Genomic DNA, 26,316 nt, shown 5'->3' on the forward strand with positions numbered 1-26,316 from the left:
TGATGGAAACAGAAGAAAGCTGAGTGGAGAGAACAGATAAATGCCTCATTGCATTGCTAGAACACCTGGAACCAATTGTGACCATAGCTTAAAATCCCCTGGACATTCTAGTTACAGGGAAACTTACATACACAAATAGGCCTCAAGCCCATTTGTTTTGAGGTTTTGTCACTTGCAACCCAAAATGTTCTGGCCAACATAAGAGTAGAGGATGTTTTTTGGAAGACCACCCTAAGTGTGGAGGAGAATTTGGACTGGAAACAAACCCAGTTAAGAGGCTGGTGGACAGTCAGGATCAGACTCAGCCTAGGCAGTGGAGGCCCTGACTCAGCTCTGTTCCCTGAAGATGAACAGAGTCTTGAACAGAGTCCCTGGAGGCCAGGTGTACAGATCTAGCATGAGGTACTCTGTGTGCTACTTCTTACTAGACATGTGGTAGTGTGTGCTGGGAACACAGTGGGGAGGGCTGTGAGTTGGGTTGTTGTTCAGCTGCTCAGTTGTGTCTGACTCTGCAACCCCGTGGACTGCAGCATGCCAGGCTTCCTTGTCCTTCATCATCTCCCTGAGTTTGCTGAAACTCGTGTCCATTGAGTCAGTGATGCCATCAACCTCTTGTCCTCTGTTGTCCCCTTCTCCTGCCTTCAATCTTTCCCAGCATCAGGGTCTTTTTCAATGAGTCAGTTCTTCGCATCAGGTGGCCAAAGTATTGGAGCTTCAGCTTCAACATCAGTCCTTCCAATGAATATTCAGGCTTGATTCACTGGAAGGACTGATGTGAGTTCGGAGTGGACCATATATTTGTAAGTTGGAGATTCAGTGGGGTGCCTGCCTGGTCCAACTCTTGCCCAATGCGTGTGGTGTGTGCAGTGCCTGTCAGGATGTGACCGGGGCCAGGACATGTGTGTGTGAGGGTTCTCCATCTCAGCTGTGTGTGTGTCAGGGTTTTCCATCTCAGCTGCTTGTCTCAGCATACGGTGTGTTCGGCGGACGACGGCCTGCACGGAGTCTGCCAGCATGTGCCAGGTCCGGACAGCCTGTTGCCAGTTGTGTCTTGTGGTGTCAGCATTCCCTGTGCAGGGTGAGCCTGGCGCCCTTCCTGCTGAGTCTCGGATGCGGCAGGTGGGTTTCAGGTCCTCCGCCTTTCGCGCCCGGACAGCCTCCTCGGCAGCGAGTGACTGGGGGTGGGGGCACTCTGCTGGCTGCCGCGCGCGCGCACGCCGGACTCGGTACGCGCCGTGTACGCGCCCGTGCGCGCGCCCCGCGGCTCCAGCCCAGCGCTCGGAGCCGCCTTCGCTGCCACAGTCAGCTCCCTGGGGCCGCCGCCTCCCCCGGGTCTGGGGCTCTATCCGCGGGGCCCGCGCCGCTCGCCCTGAGCCAGGAGGACGAGCTCAAGGAGGATGCCTGGGCCCGTGAGTACCGCGGCGGCGGGCCGATCGGGTTTGGAGCGCGGGCAAAGGATGGTCCCGGGGCTGAGCCCCTCCCCGCGGGCGGCTCCGCTCCCTGGCCCAGGGTCGCCGCCTCGGACCCCCGCCTCGGCCAGCCCCTCCCCCAGCCCACAGCGGAGGGAGGGAGGGAGGGAGGGGAGAGGGAGGGCGCCAGTGAGCCGAGGAGCGGGGCGAGAGCCGCCGCCGGTTCGCTTGGAAACGGTTGCCACAGCAACGGGGTTGCGCTCCCCGGCAACGCGGCTGCAGGGCGGCGACGCCCCCTCCCCCACCTCACGAGGGGCCGCATCCCAGGGGAGCAGCGAGAGGGGGACTCGGCCTCTCGCGGTGGGGGTAACTTCGCCCCTCTGGCCTTGTCAGGATGTGCCTGCCTCCACAGCCGTCGAGGGTGGAGGTGGGGGGCGATCGGCCCCGTGGGCACGAGCTGGCTCCCACGTGGCTACAGTCGTCGCAGCAGGGCTCCTAGGGTGGCAGCAAACGTGGGGGCGGCCCAGCCACTGGTCCTGCCATGGGAGGAGGAGGCAAGGGTACGGGGTCCGTACCCCGCCACACCAATCCACCATCCCCTCCCCAACCCCCCGCCTCCCACCTCACCCTACTGCACCCACCGCCAGCGAAATGGCCTGCCACGAGTTGGGTGCTTCAGAGGCGACGGTCCCTACCAGGGGAGAGGAAACACGCTCACCTCCCTCCTCCTCATGGCCAGAGCATGTGCCAAACGGTAGCGGTAGCTTGGGCCCACGGTGGGTCTCCCTGCTCCTCTTCTCAAGCCACATTCTCCAGGGAGGGGTAGGAGCAGTGTGGGCAGGAGCAAAGGACACAGCTGATCCAGGGAAGCTGAAGCCCAGGCCAAATGGGAGCACCCAGCCCATTGTCTGGATCACAAGTGTCCCTTTCTTGTCTGAGCACAAAGCCCAGACTGTGCTGGGTGGCATGCAGGTTGGCCAGCAGGCAGGCCAGCGCCACATGGAGATGCCCTGTCCTCCAGGGGAGCTCCTCTGAGGGCAGAATGGCTGCTGAGTCAGAGGAAATGACCTCTGGCTCCCCTCCCAATCTCCCCTCCGTGGGCAGCTTGCTGGGGGAGAGAAAGGGCCCTCCTGCCAGCTCTCCCAGGCCTGACTCAGCAGATGCCAGCCCCGACCGCAGGCCTTGGACCCAATATCCCAGTGATCACAACCACCCTGGGGTCTCCTTTCCCATCCAGGGAGGTGTCCTGGGTGTCACAGGTGACCATTAGCTAGGCATTTGAGGCAAAGGTGCCCTGAGATGGGTGGTGTCCTAAGTCAGGCCTGAATCTCCCACAGGCAGAAGTGCCTTTGGAATTACTCACAGGCTCCTTTCATTCTGTTCCTGCTTTGTCGGAGACCTGTGTTGAGCGCTCTGCATCCATGATCTCCTTAGTCCTTACAACATTGTGCAAGGTAAGTTTATGATCCCCACTTTAGAGATGATGACTCCAAGGCTCAGGGAAGTGAAGTGACTTGTCCAAGGCTGAGCAACCAGTAAGTGGTGGAGCTAGTTTTCCAGTGTTCGTTTCTCTGCTGGCATGGCCCCTCTCTGCTGTGGTATTGCTTCATACATCTCTTGTGACCCAGGCAGAAAAGAACTGTAGAGCCTTCTAGAAGGGCTTTATTAACCTTCTTTCACATTCCTCCAGTGAGGATATTCCCTATGTTTTAGGTCTTGGTACCCCTTTCCTTTTTCCGGCAATAGCAGCCAGATTCTTGCTCCTCCAGATGCTCTAAAGCTACTGCCAGGCTGCCTCCTTCCCTCCCTCTCTCTAGTAGAAGTTGAGCAGTGAGGGCTACCTCAGTCCTCTGGAAATCCCTGAGGCTCCATTCCTTGGTTTGTGGGCTCTGTGGCCTGGTCAGCTTGTAACCTTGGTGGTAGCAGAAGGAATTTAGCAATAATAGGCCCATGCACTGCTGGGCCCTGTGGGTGCTCAGTCTAGCTCAGGGGTTGGAAACCCAAATGGCTCCAGGGCCCAGGTGGACTAGGGCACTAATCAGCTGCAGTCTACGTCACCATGTGAGAATGTGGATTTGGTATGACCAAGTTGTCCAATTTTCAAGGTGAACCAGAAATCCAGACATTTATGATAAAGTCTCCTGGTTTTTAAATGTTGACAACTAAGCATAATATTTTTTTAAAAAATGATTATGAGTCAACAAACCATGTCCATGAACAGTGTCCAGCCTGAGTCACAAGGCTGAGACCTCTGACGCATGGGAAGGTGATGGCAGTTTTTGCTGGACTACCTCTAGGCTTGTGTAGATGTGGCACCATGGCCAGTTAACACATTTGAACCTCTTAAGGCTGCAAGGTGCTGGCAGTTTCATTTATCAAGTGCAGCTCTGTATGCTGGTCTTGAAGTATTTTCACATCCCACATCAATTCTGCTCCTCCCTTGGCACTGCCAGGCTGGTCTCATCATTTCTGTCTTATAGGTGAAGAAAATTCAGTTCAGGCATGGGAATAGCTGGGATGGCTTTACACAGCTGGGCAGAAGGAGGATTTGAACCCAGGGCTCCCTGCTTGGTGTTCTGTGTGTTCACCAGGCAGCCCCTCAAAGAAGGGTATAATCCCCTCTGCTTTCCCCCTACTCCCCAACCCCGAGCTGTAGCCACCTCCCTTGGAGGGGCAGATCTGAGTAGACACCAACCCACTAGGGCCCCCATCTCTTGTCCCATTTGCAGTTTCCCAAGCTCCAGGTTCCTGGCCTGGTGCCAAGGCTGGATCACAGAGATGCTGCCTGCAGGTGAAGGTGTCAAGCCAGTACCTTGGCCTCACTGGGAATAACGTTCTGGCCAGCTCCATGCCTGGCTGATGGTGGCAGCTGGGATGGTTCCTGTCACTTCTTTCTGGTTTCAGTTCATTTGTCTTGGTGTGAGAGGAGTGTAACAATGTCACCAGTGCTTCCCTGAAATGACCTTCCTGCCAGGTTCTACAGTTCCCTGGATTTCATAAGCCCACAGGCTACGTGGGCCTGAAGTGGCCCCAGCTCCCTGCCTGTAGAGTGGGGATGACAGCAACTCCCTCCTGCCTTGGAGAAGGAAATGGCAACTGACTCCAGTATTCTTGCCTGGAAAATCCCATGGACAAAGGAGCCTGGCGGGCTACAGTCCATGGGGTCACAAAGAGTCAGACAGGACTGAAGCGACTTAGCATGCATGCACACAACCTTTACCTCCCAAGGTATGTAGTGGTAAAGAATCTGCCTGCCAATGCAGGAGACTCGGATTTGATCCCTGGCCCAGGAAAGATCCCCTGGAGTGGGAAATGGCTACCCACTTTAGTATTCTTGCCAGGAAAATTCTATGGACAGAGGAAAGTTAAGTGGACAGAGGCTGCAGTCCATGGGGTTGCAAAGAGTCAGACACGACTGAGTGACTGAGCACCCTCCTGCCTGAGGCAATGAATGTAAAGAGGTTAGCAGGGGACTTGGCATACGCAGGGAGGGCACGCAGGACAGGTGAGTGGTCGCCTTTCCTACCCCACCCTCATTCTATACACCACACTCTCCTCCCTCTCTCCTCTATCCCCTGGCCTAAATTCCTATTCCTTCACAGGACTAGCAGCTCTGGCCTCGTGTCCAGGACTTCCCCTTGTGACCCAGAGCCCCTTGCCTCTTTCTACCTCAGAGCCCTTGGTACACGTCTTAATCTCCTGTAGACTTTTCCATTTATTCGTGTAGATGTATGTATCCTCAGCTTGTTTATAAACCTCCCTGTGAGGGCTGAGAGCTGGTGATAGCATGGTTATCAGTGATGTTTTGGTGAATGGGCAGCATGTCCCAGGAATGAACTGGATGCAGACCTAGCTCTTGAGATGTTCCTTGTCAGACAGGTAAAAGACCAAACAGGTAACTGAACACCTCCAGTTACTCCTTCAACAAGTGGTTTTTGAGCTACCATATCCCACATGATGAAGACAGACATAGCCCTCGTGTTAAACACAGGCGACCACAGAACAGTGTAATCAATATCACTGGACTTCTCAGCCATCCCTGGGGGGTGAGGGAGCTGGAAGCTGACACATCCAGGGAGGTGACAGGTGAGACCAAGAGGCTGAGGAGCAAGTGCTGGGGCGAGAGCAGTGCGGCTGTGTTGCAGGTGGGTTCATAGAAGGCCTGGGGGAAACAGGCAGTGTGGAGAACGGCAGGCCAAGCAGGAGCACTGTAGGGAAGCAGAAAAAGTGGTGGCAATGGTAACGGAACCTCAGGTGAGAGAGGACAGTGGCTTGGCCAAGCCAGCAGTGACAGGGGGACAAAAGGGAGTGGACAGATGAAGACACCCAACAGTGAAAACAACAGGACTTGGCAGATGGTGTAAATGGTGGGCTCTTTGCGGAGATAAAAGACCCAGCAGCAGATCTTTGGGGTCTAAGGTTAGGGTGATGGAATTCTTTATGCAGAGGAACAGTGTGGGAGGTACACACAGCAGTGTGCCAGGCCCCAGAGACCATTAATCTGTCTGAGCAAAGTGTTCTCATCTGTCAAATGGGCAGAATGCTCACCCAGTTTATAAGGTGACTGAGAGGAAACTCTGCGGCATCCAGCCCTGGGGCACACACCTCTGTACCCCCCAGCTCTGAAGCTGTGGGCAGCAGTGCTCATGTTTGGGGGTGTCTCTAAGCCCTTTGCCTGGATTAGCTCACTATTCTCCACTGATGAGGAAACTGACACAACGTGGCACCCCCCGCCCCCCAGGCTCACTCTCATCCCCCCGCCGTGCTCCCAGTGAGAGTACGGCCTAAGAAAACCCTACAAAGCAATATACTCAGAAACCCCACAAAGAAATCAAGGTGGAATCCTGAAAAATGTCTAAATAACCCACAAGAAGGTAAGTAAAGACAATGAGGAGGAAACAAACAGAAAGCAAATCATAAAACGCAGACTGAAGGATGAGCCTGGCTGAAGGCTCTGCTCCCAGCACACAGTCGGAGTTGGGGATTTACTAAGGACCAGGCATGTGTCTGCAGGGGATGGAGAAGGTGAGCTGCTGTGAGCAACAGGCAGAGGGTCTGCATCTGAAGGGCTTCCCAGACCCACCAGGAGCATGCACAAGGCATGAAGGGATAAAGGAATAACCCTTTGGAAAGGCTTTGAGAAACCTGGCTTAGGAAAAGCCCTTGGAAAAGTCTGAATGAATCCTTTGACATTTATATAGTGGGCACCTACTGTGAATTAGATGAGATGTTACTGTGCAACTCCCTCTAGACCAGGAGGGACGTTCAGGCAGGATTCCTGCCGTCTGGGCCTGCTGGACCACCAGGATGAAGCAGCAGCCCGAGGCATCTGTCATTGCTCCCCTCCACACTGGGCACTGGAGTCAGTGTGAGGTCAGAGGGCCAGCTCAGCTGAGACTGTACACAGACTTTCTCTCTCAGAACCACAGTAGCCAAGTCTGTAAAATTCAGCGATAGTTCTGTCACCTGGCTGGTATTTAACTAAATAGAAGTAAAAATACCCGCCAAGGCCTGCCTACTGTGTGTCAGGGCCTTGTTCTATGCCTCTTTTACGATCTTACACGATCATACGTGATGGTCACGTCTTACATGATCTTCAGCACCACCTTCTCGCTGGGGGTCATATTCATTTGATAGATAGGCAACAGTGGCACCCAGCAGGTCTTGGGTTTGGCCTGTCTGTCCCCCTAATGCCCAATGAGCTGAGCTAGACCCCCTCAGGGCACAGTCCCTGTCCTTTGTTCCTTATTAACCCTAGAGCTGCCATTCCACCTCTCCTTCACCCTATAGCCTTTTCCCACTCTTGAACTGAGGGCTGGTTGGCAGAACTACAAGTTTTGGTGAGAAGGTACAAGAAGGTGCATTTTGACTACAGGCTGGCCAGCCTGGCCAGTGTCTCCACAGGTACCAAATCTCCTTACTGAGTGCTCATACATACTTATTTACATTTCACTCATCATTTAGGGGAAAGTGTTTCAACACAGACTTTGGATTCAGAGTCAGGCTAAATCCTAGCTATAGCTGTGTGACCTCGGGCAAGTCATTTCCTTTTCTAAGCCTGTCTCATCCATCAGATGGGCATGACCCCCACAGTAGGAAGGTGGTATTGATTATGTAAGATTATTCTGCATGGAAGAAGTCTAAAATGAGGCTAAACACAGCAGACAGTCCTTGGCATGTATTTCTAATTCAGCTAAACTCCATCACCTCCAGCCCCAGAAGTGCTTCTGTGACCCAGAGCTGTTCCTGCCCTGCAAGCCAAGGAGGCACCTAGTTAGTGCCAGCTTCCTCAGAGCATTCCTGAAAATTCCTGTGGGCTCAGGAAAAGGAGAACAGATCTAATTAACCCCCAATGACTGGCAGCATCCTGTTTTTATCTGGGCTTCGTCACCATGGCAGCCTCATGGTGGGGTTGTGAAGGGGGCGGGTGGAGCTATTGTTCCTGCCGTCGTCTGTTCTGGAATGGAGGCCCAAGAGAAAGGGACTGGCACGGGCACCAAGGGGCACATGGCACAAAGCAGCCATGGAGTCAGACAGGAGCCATCTGGGGAGAAGGGTGGGGTATACTGGGCGGCCTGGCTCCCCGCCCCCCCCCGCCCCCCCCCCCCCCCCCCCGCCCACACACCGCCCCGGCTTGCCCTCAGACCAGTCTAAGTTTAATGTGGGGTCCTCAGCTTGGGGCTTAGGCCCACTGTGACACCCAGAGCTGAATACATGTGTGCCTTCGCTGGGCATGCTGAGGATGGGGGGCGGGGAGTCCAAAGAGACCCACAAAATAGCTCAGGAGGCAGCGCTCTTAACACCCCAGGCTAGGGTTTTGTGGCCAGTCTTGGATTTAAATTATGGAACCATCACCTGCCATCCACACAGCTCCTAATTGTGTAAAATATGTAAAACAGGAATTTTTCGTTACCCCAAAAGGAAGAGCTCATTCCTGTTCTGAGGCGGTGGTGAACAGTTGCCTGCCACTGTCCCTCCAAAGTCAGGGCTCCCCTCCTACATACCTCTTACAATGCGAGGTTCCCCTCTCAACCCTGGCTGTGGAGAGGAGGTGGAACTGGAAGTGCCCATCTGGAGTGATGTGGGCCCAGGCGGTACCGATTACTTGAGCTAGTTTTCCTACCCTCTGCAGAGAGGGAAAGGAATTGGGGGAAGGGACATGGCGGCCTAGAGCTAGAAGGGCAGGGCCAAGTCGGGCTGCGCATGGGTAGGAGGCTCGGGAAGTGGAGACGGGGATGGGATTCAGCGAGCGGAGGCGCTTAGAGAAAAGGAAAAGAGGGAACGGCCCACGCTCGGCGGCATGTTCGGCTCAGACAAAGACAAGCTGGTAGCACGCAGTAGGCACTAAGAACCGTCTGCCTGATCCCCCCTACAAGAGCTGAGACAACCAGGAGGCCGCGGTGCAGGCCGGAATGTTCCAAGCTCTGGGCAGCCAGGTTTGGGAGCGGGAACAAGGTCTAGGACGCCAGACGTTGCCAGGTGCGTATGCACAGGCTGAAGCTGGGCCCCGGCGGGTTGCTCGTGGGGCCTAGGAGGTGAACCACCTTTTCCGCGCCGCAAAGCAATCGCGCAGTGGCTCCCCTTCCGCGCCCTGGGTGCCTGCCTATGGGCAGACTGAAGCCCTTTCGGAGCTGGGGTATCCTGCACCCGCGAGATGCGAATGGCGAATCTCTCAGGAACACTGAAGCCGAACCTGGCCTTCGCGCGCCCCCTGCTGACCAGCCTGGAATCACCTCGGATGGGAGGCGGCGGCTGCGGCGGCCCGGTCTCAGATACGGGAAAGCCCTACCGGGGAAACCTCGGGCGTGACGTCATCCCTGGTGACGTCACCGGGCCCCCGCGGAATGCGGGGGTTCCGCAGAGGAGGCTTCCCCGGGATTGCGCAGGGCACCCGCGAGAGCAGGGAAGTCGTCGGGGGCTGTAGCGTTCCTTCACCGCGCCCTGTGTCTGTCCTACAGGTTCCACGCGGTCCCGGGTGAGGCCCGCCAGCGCGCCTGCCGGCGCCATGGGAAGAAACCGGAGTCGCTGCTGCTGCTGCTCCCCGCCGGCGCGCGCACGACTTGAGCCCAGCTGCGGGCAGCCCCCGGCCGCGGGTCCTCGAGTGACGCTGGCGGCGTCTGGGAGCTTGGCGCGGGCCCGGGGCCACGTCGAGGAACCCATTGTCCAGTGAAGCAGCCGAGGACCCGCCGCCCGCGCCGCCGCCATGGTTATGTCCCAGGGCACCTACACGTTCCTCACGTGCTTTGCCGGTTTCTGGCTCATCTGGGGTCTCATCGTCCTACTCTGCTGCTTTTGCAGCTTCCTGCGCCGCCGCCTCAAACGGCGCCAGGAGGAGCGGCTGCGTGAGCAGAACCTGCGCGCCCTTGAGCTGGAGCCCCTTGAGCTTGAGGGCAGCCTGGCAGGGAGCCCCCCGGGCCTGGCGCCCCCGCCACCCCCTCACCGCGGCCGTCTTGAGGCGCCGGCGCACGCCCACCAGCACGTGCACGTGCACCCGCTGCTGCACCACGGGCCCGCGCAGCCACACGCGCACCCGCACGCACACCACCACGCGCTTCCGCACCCGCCGCCGCCGCACCTATCCGTGCCGCCCCGGCCCTGGAGCTACCCCCGCCAAGGTAAGTACCGCGTGCGCCAGGGGGCGGCCGGGCTCACTAGGGTGGGCGAGGCCTCGGCAGTGGGAGGGCTCGCTGCTGTTCCGAGGGGCTTCCACGGGACAGCCTCTCCAGCGAACCTAGGAAGAGGGAGCGGGCTGGGTCTGGGGTTGGCCGAGGCTTCTGCGGGAGGCTGAGTTGGCCTCACACCCGTGGATTACTTCCCACTCCACAGCGGAATCGGACATGTCCAAGCCACCGTGCTACGAAGAAGCGGTGATGATGGCCGAGCCGCCGCCGCCCTACAGCGAGGTGCTCACGGACACGCGCGGCCTCTACCGCAAGATCGTCACGCCCTTTCTGAGCCGCCGCGACAGCGCGGAGAAACAGGAGCAGCCGCCGCCCAGCTACAAGCCGCTCTTCTTAGACCGGGGCTACACGTCGGCTCTGCATCTGCCAAGTGCCCCACGGCCCGCGCCGCCCTGCCCTGCGCTCTGTCTGCAGGCGGACCGCGGCCGCCGGGTCTTCCCCAGCTGGACCGACTCAGAGCTCAGCAGCCGAGAGCCACTGGAGCACGGAGCTTGGCGCCTGCCGGTCTCCATCCCCTTGTTCGGGAGGACTACAGCCGTATAGAGGGCGCCCGGCGTCCCGAGCCCCACCCGCGGACTCCTGGCCTGATTGCGGGGCTTTTTAAATGCTTCTCTTGGACTGCGGGGGGTGTGGGGGTGGGGCGGGAGGGAGGGATTTCTTACCCCGTTTGTTACATTTTGAGGATAATAAAGGTGTGTGATCTGGTTTGGTACAAGCGGAGGGGGCACCCACTGCTTGCGGCCAAGGTTCTGGTGGCCAGGTGTGGCCGGCCTCATCGGCCCCAAACTAACAAGCTGTAGAGCTAAAGCTGAGGTCAGCCTGCTCCAAACCTTTGGTTGGTTCCCCGAAGAGCCTCATACCCCCACTTTCCTTGGGGCCTTAGTGAGGGCGTCCTCTTAGCTTTGAAGGTAGTAAGAGTTGGGAATGGGATCGGGGCAGGCAGCCCACCACAGATCAGCCCCTGGAGGCCCGGAGCAGCAGGCCTGAAGGGATCTGGATTTCTTTATTAACAGACATGAGCACGACCTGTTACAGAAGTTTGTGCTTTCCAAAAAACAGTTACTGAACGTGAAAAAGGAACCCAAGCAAAGAGGGAGGAGTTGGAGAGGGGCCACCCATAGCCCTGACCTGAATCACGCCTAGGGCCTCCAGCCTGGGACCTGCCCAGCAGGAGGGGGCAGGAAAGGGCCGGGAAGCTGAGAGGCCCCAGCTAGGCCTGCTTCTCTTCCTTTGGGCCAGGTGGGGAAGGGTCAAGAGAAGGGTGGGGAGGGGTGTCCCAGGGAGCCAGAGCCCACGAGCCATTTATTGCCATGTTTTAAAATTCGTGCAAAATATCTGAAGCCCTGGACAGAGAATACAAAGTGATATTTTTTCCAAGAAACAGAAAACTAGGAAAAGAGGTGGGGGGAACATTTTCCCACCAGAACTTCCCCCCCCCCACGCCAGGCCCCAAGCAAGGTGAGGCCTCCACCCCGGCCAGGTGAGTGAGCAGGGAGGACTAAGAGCTACAATCTGGACCGGGTGGGAAGGGGGTGGCATTTGCAACAGCGTCTCAACTACCAACGGGAGGAAAACCAGTCAACTGTACAAGTCTCCTATCAACTTAAAAAAAAAAAAAAGAAAAGCTGTAAAAGAAGGGCCCTGTGGGTAGGGATGCGGCCAAGTTCCCAGCCAGGGCCAGAATCCAGAGTGGGTGCCAGGCGGAGCTGCTGCGAGTGCAGGCACTGTGGACCATCTGGCCAGAGACGGGGGCAGGTGGGCGGCCTTGGCGAGGGCAGCCTAAGAGCAGGCACCACTGCTAGTCACCACCCTCGAAGCCCTCCTCCTCTTCCGGTACTGGGTCTGCATCCCAACAGGTGATGTCGATTTCTATGATGTGGGGAAGGGAAAGGAGTTAGGATGGCTCAGCAGATCATGCCTGTATCCATCCCAAACCCAGCGAGCTGTCCCAGCTGTGTATGGGGGAAGGACTGCCTGGCCACACTTGAACGCAGCACCCCCACCCGAACTCCTCTCCATCATCCATCCCAGCACTACCTGGAGGCTTGTTGTAGAACACAGGAGGCGGAGCCTTTGCACATAGCTCTTCTGATTGGACAAACTCCTCCTCCTGTGATTGGCTGAAGTACCCCTCACTGGCCTGAAGGAGAAAAGCTCCAAGTCACTGGGCCCCACCCAGCAGGACTAGGGCTGACCTACCAGGCCTGAGCTCGTTTCCCCAGCAACCAGTGAGTCCATCAGTGGTTGCCAGGGAAACACAGATGGCTACCCTGGGAATAAAAGCAGAGCTGGCCCATGGAGGGGAAATGAAACAGCTTCCCCCCAACAATGTGGGCCACAGAGAAAGGGGGCAGGGTATTGTTGCAAGCCTGAGGAACCAAGGGTCAGCCCCCTGCTCCAGCCCTGACTACTTCCCCTCCCGTCAGGTAGCCCCAGCCCCACCTGGGTCCCCTCCTTCTGGGTGGTCTCGCCATTGGTCAGCAGGTGGGGCTCTGGTTCCAGCTCTGGCTCCAGCTTCTGATCCAGCTCTTCTAGAGCTGAGGGCAGAGTTGGAGCCTGGGGGGCAGCCAGGGGCTCCCCTTCTACTTCCTCCCCTGGGTCACAGAAGGTGGCTGGCGGCTCAGGCAGCTCATCAAAACTGAGAAGATTGGCACTGCCTTCTCCTGCTGGCAGCAGTGGCTCCTGAGCCACCTCATCCAGCAGGGGCACCTCTGCCAGCATGACTTCGGCACCTGAAGGTGGTGTGGGGGCCTGAGGCTCAGCCTGGGGTGCAGAGGCCCCTTCCCCATTGCCTGGCCACAGGTCAATGAGGCTGGCAGCGGCAGGGGTGATGGTGTTAGCAACAGCAGTATCAGCAGCGGCAGTGTCGGTTTCAATGGCATCAGCTGCTGGGCTGTCGGCTGCAGAGGCTCCAGCCATGGCAGGCTCTAGAGAGGCAGCCAGGTCTGCCTGCTCTGTAGATGCCATGAACATCAAGTCCTCCTCCATGGGGCTGCCTTGGCCCTCGGGAGGCTCCGAGGCCTGAGGGGACTCCTCCAGGGGGCCAGCTCTGGCCTGAGGGGCTCCTGCTCTGGCTTCCTTGCTGGTCTCTTCACTATCCAGGCTGAGGCTGGGCTCCTGGGTCTCTGTTGAAGCAAAGACAGAGGAGACGTGTGATCAGCTTCCAGGAAAGGATGCAGGCCCTGGGCAGCCACCAGACAGTATCCTGCTTACCCACTGATGAGTTCAGAAAAGAAGGCCTCCACTAAGACTTCCATGAAGACTGCCTTCTAACGCCCACTGGCCCCTGCTGCCCCTTTACCCGCAGTCTTTAAACTGCTCAGCAGCCCTGGAAGGAAGGCCGTCCCCACTCCAGGGAGACCCTGAGGTCCAGAGAAGGCAGGTCTGACCAGCGCTTGTCCCTGCCCCAGCCACTTTCAGGGCCATAAAGGGGCCACTTGGAGTTCCCAGTCCAGGGGCTAGGGACCCTCACATACCTTGGGCTGCTGGGGGTGGCGGCGGCAGTGGTGGAGGCTGCGAGGACGTGACCTCATCCAGGGCCCGCTCGATCTGCTCAGCAACAGGGGTGGAGGCCGTGCTGGAGTCAGAGGGGCTCCGGGCAGGGAGAGGGGTAGGTATCATCCTCCGGTGGCTGTCCAGGTGGCTGCCTGTGGGACAGAAAACCCCAAGCTGATCAGTGAGGGCCAAGGAGCCAGACAGAAACAGGACTGTCCAACTTGGGGCCTGGCCAGCCCCTCCTCTCTGGAGTCTGGGTGGGGGCTGGGAGCTCCCCAGGCCCCCAGGGGCTAGACCACAGCTCTAGACCTTGCAAGCCAGGCCCCCGGAGGGCCAGTGCCCCTTCAGGGCCAGGGGAAAGAAGCAGGCAGTACCTGCTCTGGGGATAAGCGCCAGAGATCAGTGGATCAGGCTGGGGGAGGGCAGGGGGGCTGCTGGGAAGCGGGGCCCTCCGTACCCCCTCCCGCAGAGGCCTGGGACTGCTACCTACATGGGAGGGAGGAAGAGAGGTTTGGGGTGCGGTGACAGGTGATATAGGGAAAGGGAGTCCGTGGAGGGGAGGAAGAGGAAGAGGAGGAGGAGGAAGGCCCACTGTCCGATGCCTTTATGAAAGGGCAGTACGGACGACCTGCCAAGAGAGACAGACAGAGAGAGAGAGACAGAGGACAAGAGAGGGTCAGTCTCCCCCACCCCCATCCTGAGGCCTCACCCACCCCCAGGCTGGCCCTGGATGTCCAAGCTGCCTTCAGCCAGGGCGCACATTCAGCCAAGCGGGACCAGAGCCTCAGGCCATCAGACCACTGCCACCAGCACCAGCCACACATAGCAAAGAGCCTGATACATCACGATGCGGCCAGCCTCCCAGAGTCTGGGCAGCCCAAGCCCAGGAACAGCCTGCCCCACCCCTAGAGCCCTAGCACTTGAGCCAAGCACACAGAAGGGGCAAGCAGGCCAGCAGACAGGGAGCAGAAAGGTGCTTCAAGGAGAGGTGGAAGCCATACAGGGAGAATCCAAACAGGGAACCTGGAGTACAGCTCCAGGCTGCTCAATCTCAGGACAGGACGAGGCCCCACTCCCCATGCACCTGCAGTTCTTCAGATAAGACAAGTTCAGTCCCAGGAGGGCCGCTCACTGCAGCCAGGGGGTTCCCTCAGCCCCAGATGGCCTCTAGCACCACCCACTGCTCAGACCAGGCCCTGCTCAAGCCCTTCTCGGCCCTGCCACCTGGAGGCGGTGGGTGGAAGCACATGTGATGCTTGGCCTTGCCTTCTCCAAGGGGCCCTCGGGCAAGGAAGATCCCAAAGAGGCTCAAGACCAAAACCTGAGGAGTGGGGGTTGGGTAAGGGTGTGGGAGCTGGGACTACCTGGTCGGTGGTTGAAGGGTGAGGGCACATCGCAGCTGCCTGCGGAGGCCGAAGCGACTCTTTCCTGCTGCTTAAAGAACTCCCGTGGATTATCAGGTCGCTGGGCAATAATGGCTGCTGCCTCCTGGGGGCACATGGACAGTCAGGCCAGGCGGGGCCTGACTGAGGCACCCAGGCCAAACTCAGATGCCTGGTCCCCCCCACAGTGCTCACCTCTACCTCTGACTCTGACTTCTTCATCTGGGTCTCTTCCTCCTCATCCCGCTGGTCACCCTGGAAACCAAAGGGATGGTGTTCTGAGCACCCCGCCCCCACAGGAGCTCTGGGCTTTCTTACAGCCCACTTCTTTCACTACCAAAAACCACTTTCACGACCCAGTCCCACAGCACCTTCTATCTGCAAGGTCCTCAGCTGCCTCATCTCCAGTCCAGACAGGCCCCTGGGCACCCAGGGCCATCCAGGAACACCCCCACCTTTGTAGCTAACTTTTCTCGAACCTCTTAACCCAGTACCTGGCTAGCCACACCCCCATCCGTGCAGCCTGAATCTTGGTATCATGACTGAGGCTTCACTAGTCCCCTGCCTCCTTGCTCTTTCCCTCTATTTCTTTCTCTATAGACCCTGAAATTATCTTTTCAAAACATTAATTGCCATCACTTAAAAATCATGAATCTGCCTGCAATGCAGGAGACCTCTGTTCAATCCCTAGGTCGGGAAGATCCCCTGGAGAAGGAAATGGCAACCCACTCCAGTAGTCTTGCCTGGAGAATTTCATGAACAAAGGAACCTGGCAGGCTTCAGTCCGCGGGGAAGCAAACAGTCGGACATGACTAACTATTACTCACTCACTCAAAAACCAAGTTTCTTACTGAAATCAGGCTCTTCAGTTTCTTTTGAAAATGCCAACAGCCCTGGCAACACAGGCCTGTGTGCCCCAAAGCAGCTTTCAACTAGAGTTGCAGTGCAGCAGCCTCAGTTTGCCACAGTCCCCACCACTCCCTACTACCCTTCACTTGCTGTTTTGGGACTGCAGCCCCAGGAGTAAAGATAGGTGTGTGAGTCCTTGGTTGGGCCTCCCCTCTCCCTGCCTGATCCAGCCCATCATCTCTCCCAACATTCCCCTCCTGCCCTGACTCCCACACCCCCTGTGAAATGCAGACATCAAGCCCTCAGCACAATGGAGTTGTAGGTCCTGTAACATGTGTACAACTTCCCAACTCTCTGCCTTGGCAGAGGAAATGAATCTCTCTCCCCATGTGCCTGACCCCCACCCTGGGTCCAGCTCTTCCTGCTTCCGGCCTCAGCTTCGGCACAGCCTCCTGGGGAAGGGGCCCTTGGCCCATTCAGGTCATTTCCTTCCCTGGGCCCCCATGAGGTGTTCCAGCCATATACCGATCACACTGTGTCATAATTTCCTGTTTCTGGATCATCTCCCCACCCTCTGTGGGTGACACAGGATGAAAACTTATGTATGTGGGTGAGTGGTCAGCCTGACGTTCAGTGGTACCTGTTTCCTCAGTTGACCTCACCACGCCAAAAGCCTCAAGAGGGTTGTCACCCTAACCACCACTTCTTGTCTCCCAGAATGAAGTCTAAACTCCTCTTCTGACCTCGCTCTCTCCTCCCAAATTTCCAAGGGACTCCAGTCAAGCTCTGTCTTTCCTCAAAACATACATCCCAGCAGCCTCTGCTGCTATGCCACCCCTGCCTAGTGCCACAGGACTAGGTTCTCAGCCTCATTCAAAAAAAGCACCAGAGGCAGCTTACCACAAAAACCTTAACTACCAATACTGTGAGAAGCACGGAAACAAATCAGAGCTGGGGGTAGGAGAGACATCACCACAGTAATCGGAAAGGTCAATGGTGCTGCTGTGCTTCAGCACCTTCAGATAAATAAACTCCTAGTATCCCAGGCAAAAACGGAACCCACATAAGGAAGGCAATTCTTATCAGAAGGGAGAAAGCAGAGTACCTTGTAAGTCAAAAGAAAGCATTTTACGGTTGTAAATTCCAAAGTTTCTTGCGGGAGACCTTCCTCAGGGGACCTGAAGTTGCAAGGTCACCACAGTGACCTGTTAAAATGCCTACTGTCACAGTTACAGGAGCCATGCTTGGAGGGCCAGATGAGACTATAAAATAATGGTGTGACGCTGTAAATCCTTGCCTGGAACACTGGTAACTGGTGAAGATAAGCGATCAAGTCAAGGGTCACTAAACTATTGTTTCTACTTTTGTGTGCACGTGTATGTGAGATTTCCCGTAAGTTTTTTTTCCCAAAAGACTTTGCTCTGAATGGATCAACAAAATCTGGTATACATGTACTATGGAATACTAATAGTTTTCAAAAGGAAAGACATTCTGACACATAGATGAAGCCTGAAGATGCTATGCTAAGTGAAATAAGCCAGTCATAAATGGTAAAATAACTGCGTGATTCCCCTCATACGAGGTACTTAGTCACATCACAGACACAGAAAGCAGTTGCCAGGGGCTGAGAAAGGTGACGATGGGGAGTTAGTGCTTAACGGATTCGAGGTTCAGTATGGGAGGATGAAGAAAATTCTGGAGACAAACAGAGGTGACAGCTGTACAAAATAAATACACTTAACGCCATGGAACGATACACTTAAAAATGGTAAAGATGGTACCTTTTGTGTTATGTACCTTTTGCTGCAGTTAATTCATCAGCTAATTGTATAAGAGCCTTGCTCATCTTGCTCTCCACCATATTTCCAACACCAGCACGTGGCAGGTAGCAAGTTTGCTGAATGAATGACTTTGGAGCTTACTACCCACACATTCTTTCCACCCTCTAGAGGCTAATGAGTGGAATGATCTATAACAGCCATTAATGCCAGTGCCTGAAGGACTGTCCTGCCACCTCCCTCCCAGCCTCCTGTGGGTGTGAGTTTGAAGTCTGCTTGAGTCCCCATGGCCCAACAGCTACCCACCAGTCTCAGTCCAGACGACTACTGCCTACCTCCTGTCCCAAACTGTACCATGCTCAGCAATTAATGATCTTTGCTATTTCTCAAATGTAAAATTCAATTCAAAGCGTGAAGATCTGTCTCCACTGTGGTTGTGAAAGGGTCAATCCATGATGATCCTAGGGCCATCCCAATGTTTGGAGGGTCACCCAAGTACCCCTGGAATTAATGCCTGCCCTAAAGGAGACACTACACATACTTGTATACAGATGTTCAGAGCACCAGCCCAGATTCTTTCAGTGGCTCTATAGCATTACTACAATGGGGACCAGGCCTCAAGTCCCATTAAGTACAGGAAGCATGGCTAATGTACCTTGAGCCCCTCAAGTCCTGCTGGAAGTAGGCAGGAGGAGCCTGGTCAATGAGGGTTTGGGTCAACATAGATTTTCTCTTTTAGTCTAAACTTCTCCAAAGAGATCTCTTCCCACAGCCAGGGGACAGAACCCCACATGATCAGGGGTCAGGCCTGACATGGCAGGACATCCCATGCTGATGCAAGGGTACCCTGAATGCACAGCACTGTCCCCAAGACTCTGACTATCCCCCAAGGGACCCAGTAACTCAGGTACCATCCCCACTTCCCTGACCAGGAAAGAGAAACTGTGGACTAAGAACTTACAAAGATAGATTGCTCCTTCAACCGCCTCTTGGCCTCCTCAGCCTCTAAAGTCTGTTGTTTCCTCCTGGAATGAAAGTTGCAGGCGAGCCCTTAGGACTGGCCGACGTGGGGCCGTGGAGGTGGGGGTGGGGGTGGAGCTGGGGTCACACCTGTGTTCCTCAATCTGCTGCTCTCGCTCCCGATATCGGCGCTCCCGCTCCTCCTGCTCCTGCCGCTCCTGCTCCATCCGCTCTTGCTCAAATCTGAGTCTCTCATCCAGGGCCTTCTTCCGCTCCTCCTCCTTCCTCAGTTCTTCCTCCTTCTGCAGCCCCCCAGTGCCAAGGCAGTGCAGGCCCTGAGCTTGTGGCCCGGCCCACCCCACCCACATCCCTGACCCAGGCTTCTGTGAATTCAGGGGCTTTCAGTGTGGGGAGCACATGGGACAGGCCCTGCTGTTGAAGGGAGGGACTTTAGGAGAGGAGCCAGAGCAGCCCTGTGGGGTCAAGACAGGGAGGAGCCACCCAGCCAGCAGGCCAGGGTCGGGGTCTGCACCTTGGCCTGCTCCCAGAATTGCTCGCGGTTAAGCCGCTTCATCTCCACAGCGGCATCAGTCTTCTGATAGGTGGTGCCCTGCAGAGTTCAAGGGGCCTGGTGTGAGTGCAGCCCACAGGCCAAGTGCTGGGGAGCACCCCTCTGCCCCCCCCACAAAACACTGAGGACCGAGAGGGGACTGGCCAGTGGAGCGCCAGGCAGGGCCAGCCCACCAGAGGTGCACACTGACCACCGGCTCTGCATTCTCGTCCTCACGGAGCCGTAGTCGGTGCAGCACAGGGCTGGAGAGCCGCGCCAGCCCATTGGAGAGCCGCTGCCCAATGGCGCCTGCATCGATGTCCTCCACGCTACTGGCATTCACGATCACGTCGACGCCCTGCCGTAGGAAGAAGGCAGGTTCAGGCAGCCAGTCCCCGTGCCTGTCGCCAACCCCCACAAGCCCTGACCCCACACGCACCTGGAAGAACTCGGCCACCTTAGCCACATGGCTGGCACAAGCACATTTGCGGGCATCAGGTACATCCTCACCAACCTGCAAAGTCACAGCAAAGGAGATAGGGAAAGGACAAGAGTTAGGGGCAGGCTGAGGCCTGGAGCTCTCTTCCCGCAGCATCAGTGAGTGGAGAGGGTTGAAGGAGAACAGTTCTGGGGCCCTCAGCTCCCCTCCCCAGCCCACCAGTGCATACCCAGTTGATGAGCACGTATTTCGGCAGAGCGGCCTGGGAGTCCTTGACACTGCAGAAGCCATACATCACCCTCTGGTTCTCAAAGTGGCCGGAGAGCTCCTGCAAGCCCCCATCTGGGGGAATCAGGAGGGTTGTCAGGCCCAATCTCCTGAACCCCTCCCCCACAAAGGGCCTGGAATCCAAAGCAAGGACTCCTCTCATGGGCTCTGCAGACACCCCCAGAGATCTACAAGTCCCACAGTTCTGTGCTGGTGTGAAAGAGACAGCAGGCAAGTACGAGTTTTGCCTTTTAATCCCCCAGGACCTTGGAGAACTGAGGATGTGTTCTTCACACATCAAGTCTCACGCGGTGCTAGCACCCACTGAGGTAAATTAAAACCTTTTTGGGCTCTGGAGAAAGTGGGGTGATCCGGGCCATCCCTGTCAGGCCCCTTCCCACCTAGCTGTGTGACTCTGGGCAAGTCACACTCCTTCTCTGAGGCTCGGTCTTTTCATAATCAAACAGGAAACCAGTCTCCCTCCCTCCCCACCCTAGGGATCTTAGGGATGATTGCAGGAAGGACACTTGCCAGACAAATAATGGTCTGCTGGACGCAGGCAAGCAAGCCTAGAAGTGGCCTGGAGCCAGACGGGTGGGGAAGAAAACAACCCAACCGGAGGAGGGGGCGGGAGGAAGACAAAGGAATGGCTGGAATTCTTACCTCCTGATGCTGCAAGCTTGAGGTCATCTGAGCCATCCTCATAAGTGTACAGAGCCCTGGGGAGAGGGAGGGGTGGCTCGAAGAACTGTCAGGGCCCAGGCAGCCAATTTTGGGTGGAGATGGCTCTGGGAGGGTAGGAGGGACACAGAGGGGGCAGGACAGGAGGGGGGATTCCAGCCTAGCACTTAAGCCTTATCACCATGACAACAGAGCTAAGCACCATTTCAGGCTGGAACTCAGTGGGGGACAGTTTAGGATTTGATGGAGGGAGGCTCGGATCAGGTGGAAAGCAGGCAGTGGGGAAGGAATTGCTGGCCAGTGGCTCGCTTTCAGTAAGTCAGTGTGCTGTGTCCTCGGAGCCCTGGCCCTAGCAGCCTGCAACCCAGCCAGTGGTGTGAGATGGAGATTCCAAGGCGACGGGTTCCTTGGTTACCGTTCCCTGGCTACAGCTCCTCATCCCCCATTGGTGGTTGCCAGGAACCTACCTGGCGCGTGCCTCGGTACCCACTGCCCCCTCCCCCCACAACAGGGGGGGCAGGGAGAGAGAACCTGGCGCTGTTCAGCTCTGGGCATCCCCCTGGTAACCACGGCAACCCAGCAATTGGCACGCGACTGGCCCACCCAGCTGCATTCTCCTGAACACAAAGGACCCTGGGGACACACCCTCATCCTCAACCTCAGACTCTCTGAAATGGGATGAGGTCACCATGGCCACTCTTGCCTGGACTCTGGCCTTTGGGCGGTGGCGCTTTCTTGGCCTTCCAGACCTAGGCTGCCTCTGCCCTAGCTGAGGTTCTCGTCTCCGGGGACTGCTGGCCTTTCCTTCCCTCTCAGCTCCGGCAGAGAGCTGACCCAGCGGCCTTCCTCCTCCCTAGCTTTTTCTCCACAGGTAGGAGTGGCTCAACATCCATTTTACACAAGAGAAGAGAGAAATGTCTCCTTCCCGGGACCCACTTGGAGGAAGACCGGCTTGGGGCCAGGAAGAAAGGCCGGAGGGGCAAAGAGGCTCAGCCCCTCCTTCAAGCTCCCTTTCCCTGACCGCCAAGGCAGGGTGCTGGGAGGAGACCAGCGAGATGCAGAAGAGAAAGCGAGCTAGGAGAGGAGGCAGAAACGGAAGACAAGGGAAGGGAGGGACGCGAAGGGATGGAGAGAAAATGAAGGCGCGGGGAGGAGAAAGGGGTGGGAAGGAAAGAGGGAGGAGGGAAGAGGGCGAGAGGGAGGAGAGAAGAGGGCGGGAGAGAGGGAGGTGGGAGGAGGCCGGAAGGCCTGGTCCAGGCCCAGCCCCATGAGGTCAGCACAAGTCACTGCCAAATGGGCCCCAGCCCCTCCCTGCTTCTCAGGATCCCTTCCCTCCTAAAAGGGACACAGGTGGGCTGTGGGGCCAGAAACTCCCCGTCCAACTGTTGCCTGGGCCCCAACCCTGGCAGCTGCCTTCTCCACACAGCTGTCCCACCACCTGTCTGGCTGCCCTAAGCTGCCACTGCGAACAAAAGGCCCTCAGAGACGAAGGATCTGCCCCTTTGCATCCCGCAGCTGGGAAACTGAGGCAGGACTCCACGACTCTGGTTCCCAGACACTGCACTAGCCATCAAGTCACACTTCCCCGGCGTGACCTGTCAGACTCTCCCAGGCTCTCTGTGGCTCTTCCCAAGAACAAGTGTCCTCCCCTTCCATTCTTTACTCCTTGTCTACCCACCTTCAGTCACCTTTCTGTGCTGCAGCCCTGGCCCTTACCTGGTGAAAACCATAGCTAAGTTCAAAGATTTCAGCAGGCCTTCATCCCTGAGCTCCACCCGACCTGCCTTTCCAGCCAGACCTCCGTATCCAAACCATACACTTGGATCACACTGGATGGGTCCCTGATGTCCAGCACAGTTCTGGGCATTTCCCACCCTAGGGCCTTTGCATATGAGTCTCCCTTCACAGGAAGGCCAAATCTGCTTCTCCATCCCATGTCCACCCCTGACTGAAATCCCTCAGGGACCCAATGCCAGCTCCCCAGGAAGCCTTGCCCTGCACCTCCCTCCCCAGGGTGCTTACCACACCCCAGCAAGGATGGGAAGAGGCACCTGAAGCTGCCTGGGATCTCACTAGACCTGTGCTTTGGGTGGGTTGGAGCTGGTGAAACCGAAAGGGGGTGGGAGGGAGGGAGGCAGGAATCTCCACCTCCAACCCCTGGAGATAGACACTGTTCCAAACCGTAAGCTTCGTGAAGGTGGGACATTTAACTCAGACTTTCAAGACAGCACAGAGCAGCTCTAGTTGGTATTTGCCATCTAAAAACCATCTCAGCCAGAGAAAGTGGACCGGGGTGAGTGGAAGATGGAATGTAGCAGATCCAGGAAGATTCTGGGTTGAGCTGAGGATGGGGGCTGCAGGGTAGGTGGATTCCTCAGGACAATTACACTCTCAGGATATCAGAACTGGAAGGGCCTTGAGCATCCCGGGTATGGCAGAGCCCAACTCCCTCTCCTGCTTGTCAACAGGAGCAGGGACTCGTGTGGTCATACAGTGAGTCAGGTCACGTCCAGGGTAACACCAGTTCTCACTACATAATCTGCCTTTCCATGGTCCCCTGCTCCCAGCCTCAGGCAGCAGTCTACTCCAGAGTAAGCCACCTGGGTGTGACCTCCCCGACCCTTACTCCCTACTCAGAGGAGGGCAGTGCCAAGCCCCCTTTTGCCCAGATGGTGATTTTATCCAGCACACCCTCCTCCAGCCTCAGTGCAGGGTCTGCTCCTGAGTCTGGAGACCCCACTGTACTCTGGCTCTGTGCTGGGTGCTAGGGGCCCTCATGTCCCTGAAGACTCTCACATTCTTTCTACCAAATGTTTATCTGGGCCCTTGGGAGTGAGCAAATGTGTGTATGTGCGAGGGTGCGTGTGTACATCTGTGAGTGTACCACACACAACCCAGATCGGGGCGGGGGGTGGGGGGTGACGCACGCCAGTGATGAATAATAACTCGCTTGAGCCACATGGATGCTGCTGGGTGGTGGGAGCCCAGGCCTCCGCTGAGCAGGATGCGGGCCAGCAGTGGTTGTGGGAGCTCCGCTTTTTGGAAGGTGGGGGGAAATGGGGTGGAGATAGGCAGCACCCCCAGACTGAAGAGCATTCTGAGGTGGGTTGCGCCTCTCTCCAGGCACGGCCCATATCCCATGGCCGGCTCCTCCACCAGGCCAAGCCAGCCACTTGCCCTCAACTCCTCCCATGATCTCAGCCCCCCTGGGACAGGGCTGGGACAGAGGGTGGGCTGCTTGCCTGCTTAGCCCATCTTGGCCTCTCCTGTGACTGACCCGCAAGACACGAGCGCTTGCTTGTCTCCCTCGTCCATGCCTCCAGGCCTGGCTGCCCGCCAGTGCTGCAGTACTGTGGCATGGATGCCTGGCCATCTTGTCCCCTCCTCCAGCCCCCAGGTCAGTGTCTTCCCAGCATGAGGGTGAGGCCAGCCCAAGTGTGGTCCCTCAGATCTTCCTTCACTTTGTGTTTCCTGCTTGCCAAGGGGAGAAAAGGCCTAGGGAAGAGAATGGGCACTTGCCCCAGGAGAAGAGTATTCCAGGGAGATGACGGTTCCTGAATGGGGCAGCATGGACCCCCTTGGCTTTTCTGCCACTCTGGGGACTCCGGCCCCAGAGCAGGTGGTCCGTCCCCACCCACCACCTAGGGGGAGACAACAGCTGGGGAGGGGAGAGAGGGCAGCCCAGCTCCTCCCCATCCCCGCAGTAGCTGAGAGCCCCTTGCCACTGGGCCACCAGGCCAGGGGCTCCGTGGATCTCCTCACCCCCTCATTCTTCTCAGAAAACTCCCTCCACTCTCTCCACAATGGTCCGCCTGGGGGCTCCCTCCCAGGGACCCCACTTGGCACTCTGGACAAGCAGTTCAGTTCCTTTGGCACGTCCCAGCCTGGGTGCCTAGTCCCTGCACGCAGGGACTAGGGGAGAAGACTCAGCCCTGCCTCCTCGACCCCCAAGGGGCACAGGAGGCACTTGGCGGCGGTGGCCGTGTGGCAGTGAACGTCTTTCCATCACACCCCAACTCGGAGAGGCCCCCCGGTGGGCGGGGCGCCCCGGCCCCAGCCCGCTCCGCTCCGCTCCTCCCCCGCCCTAGCTTTTCCTTTGTGCGGTGGCCGGCTGGGCTGGGCCGGGTAGACAGCTCTGGATCTGCCGGTTCGGTCCCCGCCCGCTCGAAGGTGTCGAAGGTGCCCTTGGCCTCCCGGTGCACACCTGTCCCACCCCGGGGCCCAAGGCGAAGAGGAGGGGGTGGAGGAGCAGTTCTGCAAGGCCAGGAAGCCCCAGGCCACACATCTGGACCCTGCGTCTCTCCAGCCTGCGTCCAGCCACCAGCGTTCCCACCGCGCGGCTGGGGCCGCCTCCGGGTGCTTGGGGACCGCGGGTGCCCCGCCTGGCCCGGCCCGGCCCCTCCCCCGGCGCGCACAAAGGCAGCTCCTCCCTGGCCCTCGCGGGCCGCTGCAGCATTTCGGGGTCTCCTCCTCCCTCCCGGCTACGGGGCGGCGGGGCCGGGTGGAAACAAAGGCGCGGCGGCGGCGGCGCGGGGACAAAGGGGCTGAGGGGCGGGGGCGGGGGGCTCACCAGTCGGCCGCGCTCTCCTCCCGAATCACCTCTTCGTACGCCGCCAGCAGCTCCAGGCGGTGGCCACTGAAGCTCACGCCGGCCATGCTGCGGGCCGGACCGAGGCCGAACGGACAGACGCACGGACGGACGGACGGAGAAGGAGGGAGGGAAAGACGGAGTCGCCGCGCCGCCGCCTCGGAGCCTCTGCAGCGTTGCAAGCCGAGCGAGCCAGCGGCCGGGGGAGGGGAGCCGGCCGGCGGGGGGCGGGGGGCGCTGGCTCCGCCCGGCTAGCTCCCTCCGCGCGCTCGGTCCTAGCGCCGCCCCGGCCGGGCCCTGGGGGAGGCCCGCCCCCCCTTCCCGGCCTGCCCCGGGGCGCCCTCACGCCCCTCGCCCCCAGCCCATGCGCGCCGCGCCCAGGCGGCTCTACCACTCGGCACCCAGGGGCCGTTCTTCCCACGTCCCAGTTCTCCCATGTGGGGTCCCCAGCCACAAACCTTAGGGCCTCGGTTCCCGCCCCCCGCCTTGATCCCCTTCTCCCCATCCCCACCTCACCAAGCCCTATCCAGGCCCAACTTCAGCTCTCTTCTTTCCAACTCCCTGTCCCAATCGCAAATCCATTCCATTCCAATCCGGCCCAGCCCCACTCTGTCCTTCATTGATCTCCCTCCACCCTAGCCTCACCGCCATCCCTGGTCCATCCCAACCTATGTCCCCAACCCCTGGCCCATCTGTAGCCCATCCTCATTTCTTTCCCCTCCCAGCACCAGCCCCACTCCCAACCGACCGTATGCTTGGTGCAAACCCCTACCCATTCGTCAGACCCCAGCTCTACCTGCACCTTCCTTATTCCAGCCTAAGCTGTTCTTCTTCTGATCTTTGTTCCAACCACACCCCTCCACCCCTGCCTCCTAGACCATTCTCGGCTTCCTACTCAGACATTCCCAACCTGTAACTCATCTCCACCCCACTCTATACTGAACACCCCTCCCCCACCAGCTGCCCCCCCCCCCCCCCCCGCCCCGCCCGGAGCCCTCTTAAGTGAGGCCAGCCTGGGAAATCCTTTGCCTTCTCTCCCAAGCCTCAGGTCTCCCAGAGGAATCCCAAGTAGAGTTCTGGAAGCAGCATCTAACCCCAGACTCCCAGGGCAGGGCTTCTCCAAGGACTCTCTAGGGCCAGTCCCCTGGCACCTTTAGTTCCCAAAGCTCTGAGCACAGAAAACACTGGGGCCTCAGAGGAGTCTCTTGCAGGGAAGTGGGCACCACTGTCAGGGCCT

General features: G+C 57.9%; 2 protein-coding genes across 7 annotated transcripts; one reads left to right on the forward strand and one right to left on the reverse strand.

Moving 5' to 3' along the window:
* The first annotated feature begins 1,225 nt into the window (after nucleotides 1–1,225).
* On the forward strand, nucleotides 1,226–10,805 carry PRR7 (proline rich 7, synaptic). Of its 2 annotated transcripts, none has more exons than XM_069589552.1 (3): nucleotides 1,226–1,409; nucleotides 9,368–10,024; nucleotides 10,236–10,805. In XM_069589552.1, exons 2-3 carry the CDS (start codon nucleotides 9,613–9,615, stop codon nucleotides 10,631–10,633), a joined length of 810 nt encoding a protein of 269 aa, XP_069445653.1. In that variant the 5' UTR covers nucleotides 1,226–1,409; nucleotides 9,368–9,612; the 3' UTR covers nucleotides 10,634–10,805. The 2 variants fall into 2 exon arrangements, with proteins under 2 accessions (XP_069445653.1, XP_069445655.1); XM_069589554.1 differs by lacking the exon at nucleotides 1,226–1,409 and adding an exon at nucleotides 8,558–8,888.
* A 269-nt stretch (nucleotides 10,806–11,074) lies between these two features.
* On the reverse strand, nucleotides 11,075–25,407 carry DBN1 (drebrin 1). Of its 5 annotated transcripts, none has more exons than XM_069589549.1 (15): nucleotides 25,062–25,371; nucleotides 20,474–20,529; nucleotides 19,773–19,885; nucleotides 19,544–19,618; nucleotides 19,316–19,462; nucleotides 19,087–19,164; nucleotides 18,705–18,856; nucleotides 18,556–18,619; nucleotides 15,163–15,222; nucleotides 14,950–15,073; nucleotides 14,076–14,213; nucleotides 13,567–13,737; nucleotides 12,533–13,215; nucleotides 12,128–12,230; nucleotides 11,075–11,959 (listed from the first exon to the last, which is right to left on the reverse strand). In XM_069589549.1, exons 1-15 carry the CDS (start codon nucleotides 25,145–25,147, stop codon nucleotides 11,889–11,891), a joined length of 2,121 nt encoding a protein of 706 aa, XP_069445650.1. In that variant the 5' UTR covers nucleotides 25,148–25,371; the 3' UTR covers nucleotides 11,075–11,888. The 5 variants fall into 5 exon arrangements, with proteins under 5 accessions (XP_069445650.1, XP_069445651.1, XP_069445649.1 ...); XM_069589550.1 differs by lacking the exon at nucleotides 25,062–25,371 and adding an exon at nucleotides 23,773–23,926; XM_069589548.1 differs by lacking the exon at nucleotides 14,076–14,213 and having other exon boundaries at nucleotides 25,062–25,407.
* Nucleotides 25,408–26,316: the final 909 nt, after the last annotated feature.

This window comes from Ovis canadensis, chromosome 5, assembly GCF_042477335.2.
Source record: "Ovis canadensis isolate MfBH-ARS-UI-01 breed Bighorn chromosome 5, ARS-UI_OviCan_v2, whole genome shotgun sequence".
Lineage (NCBI taxonomy): Eukaryota > Metazoa > Chordata > Mammalia > Artiodactyla > Bovidae > Ovis > Ovis canadensis.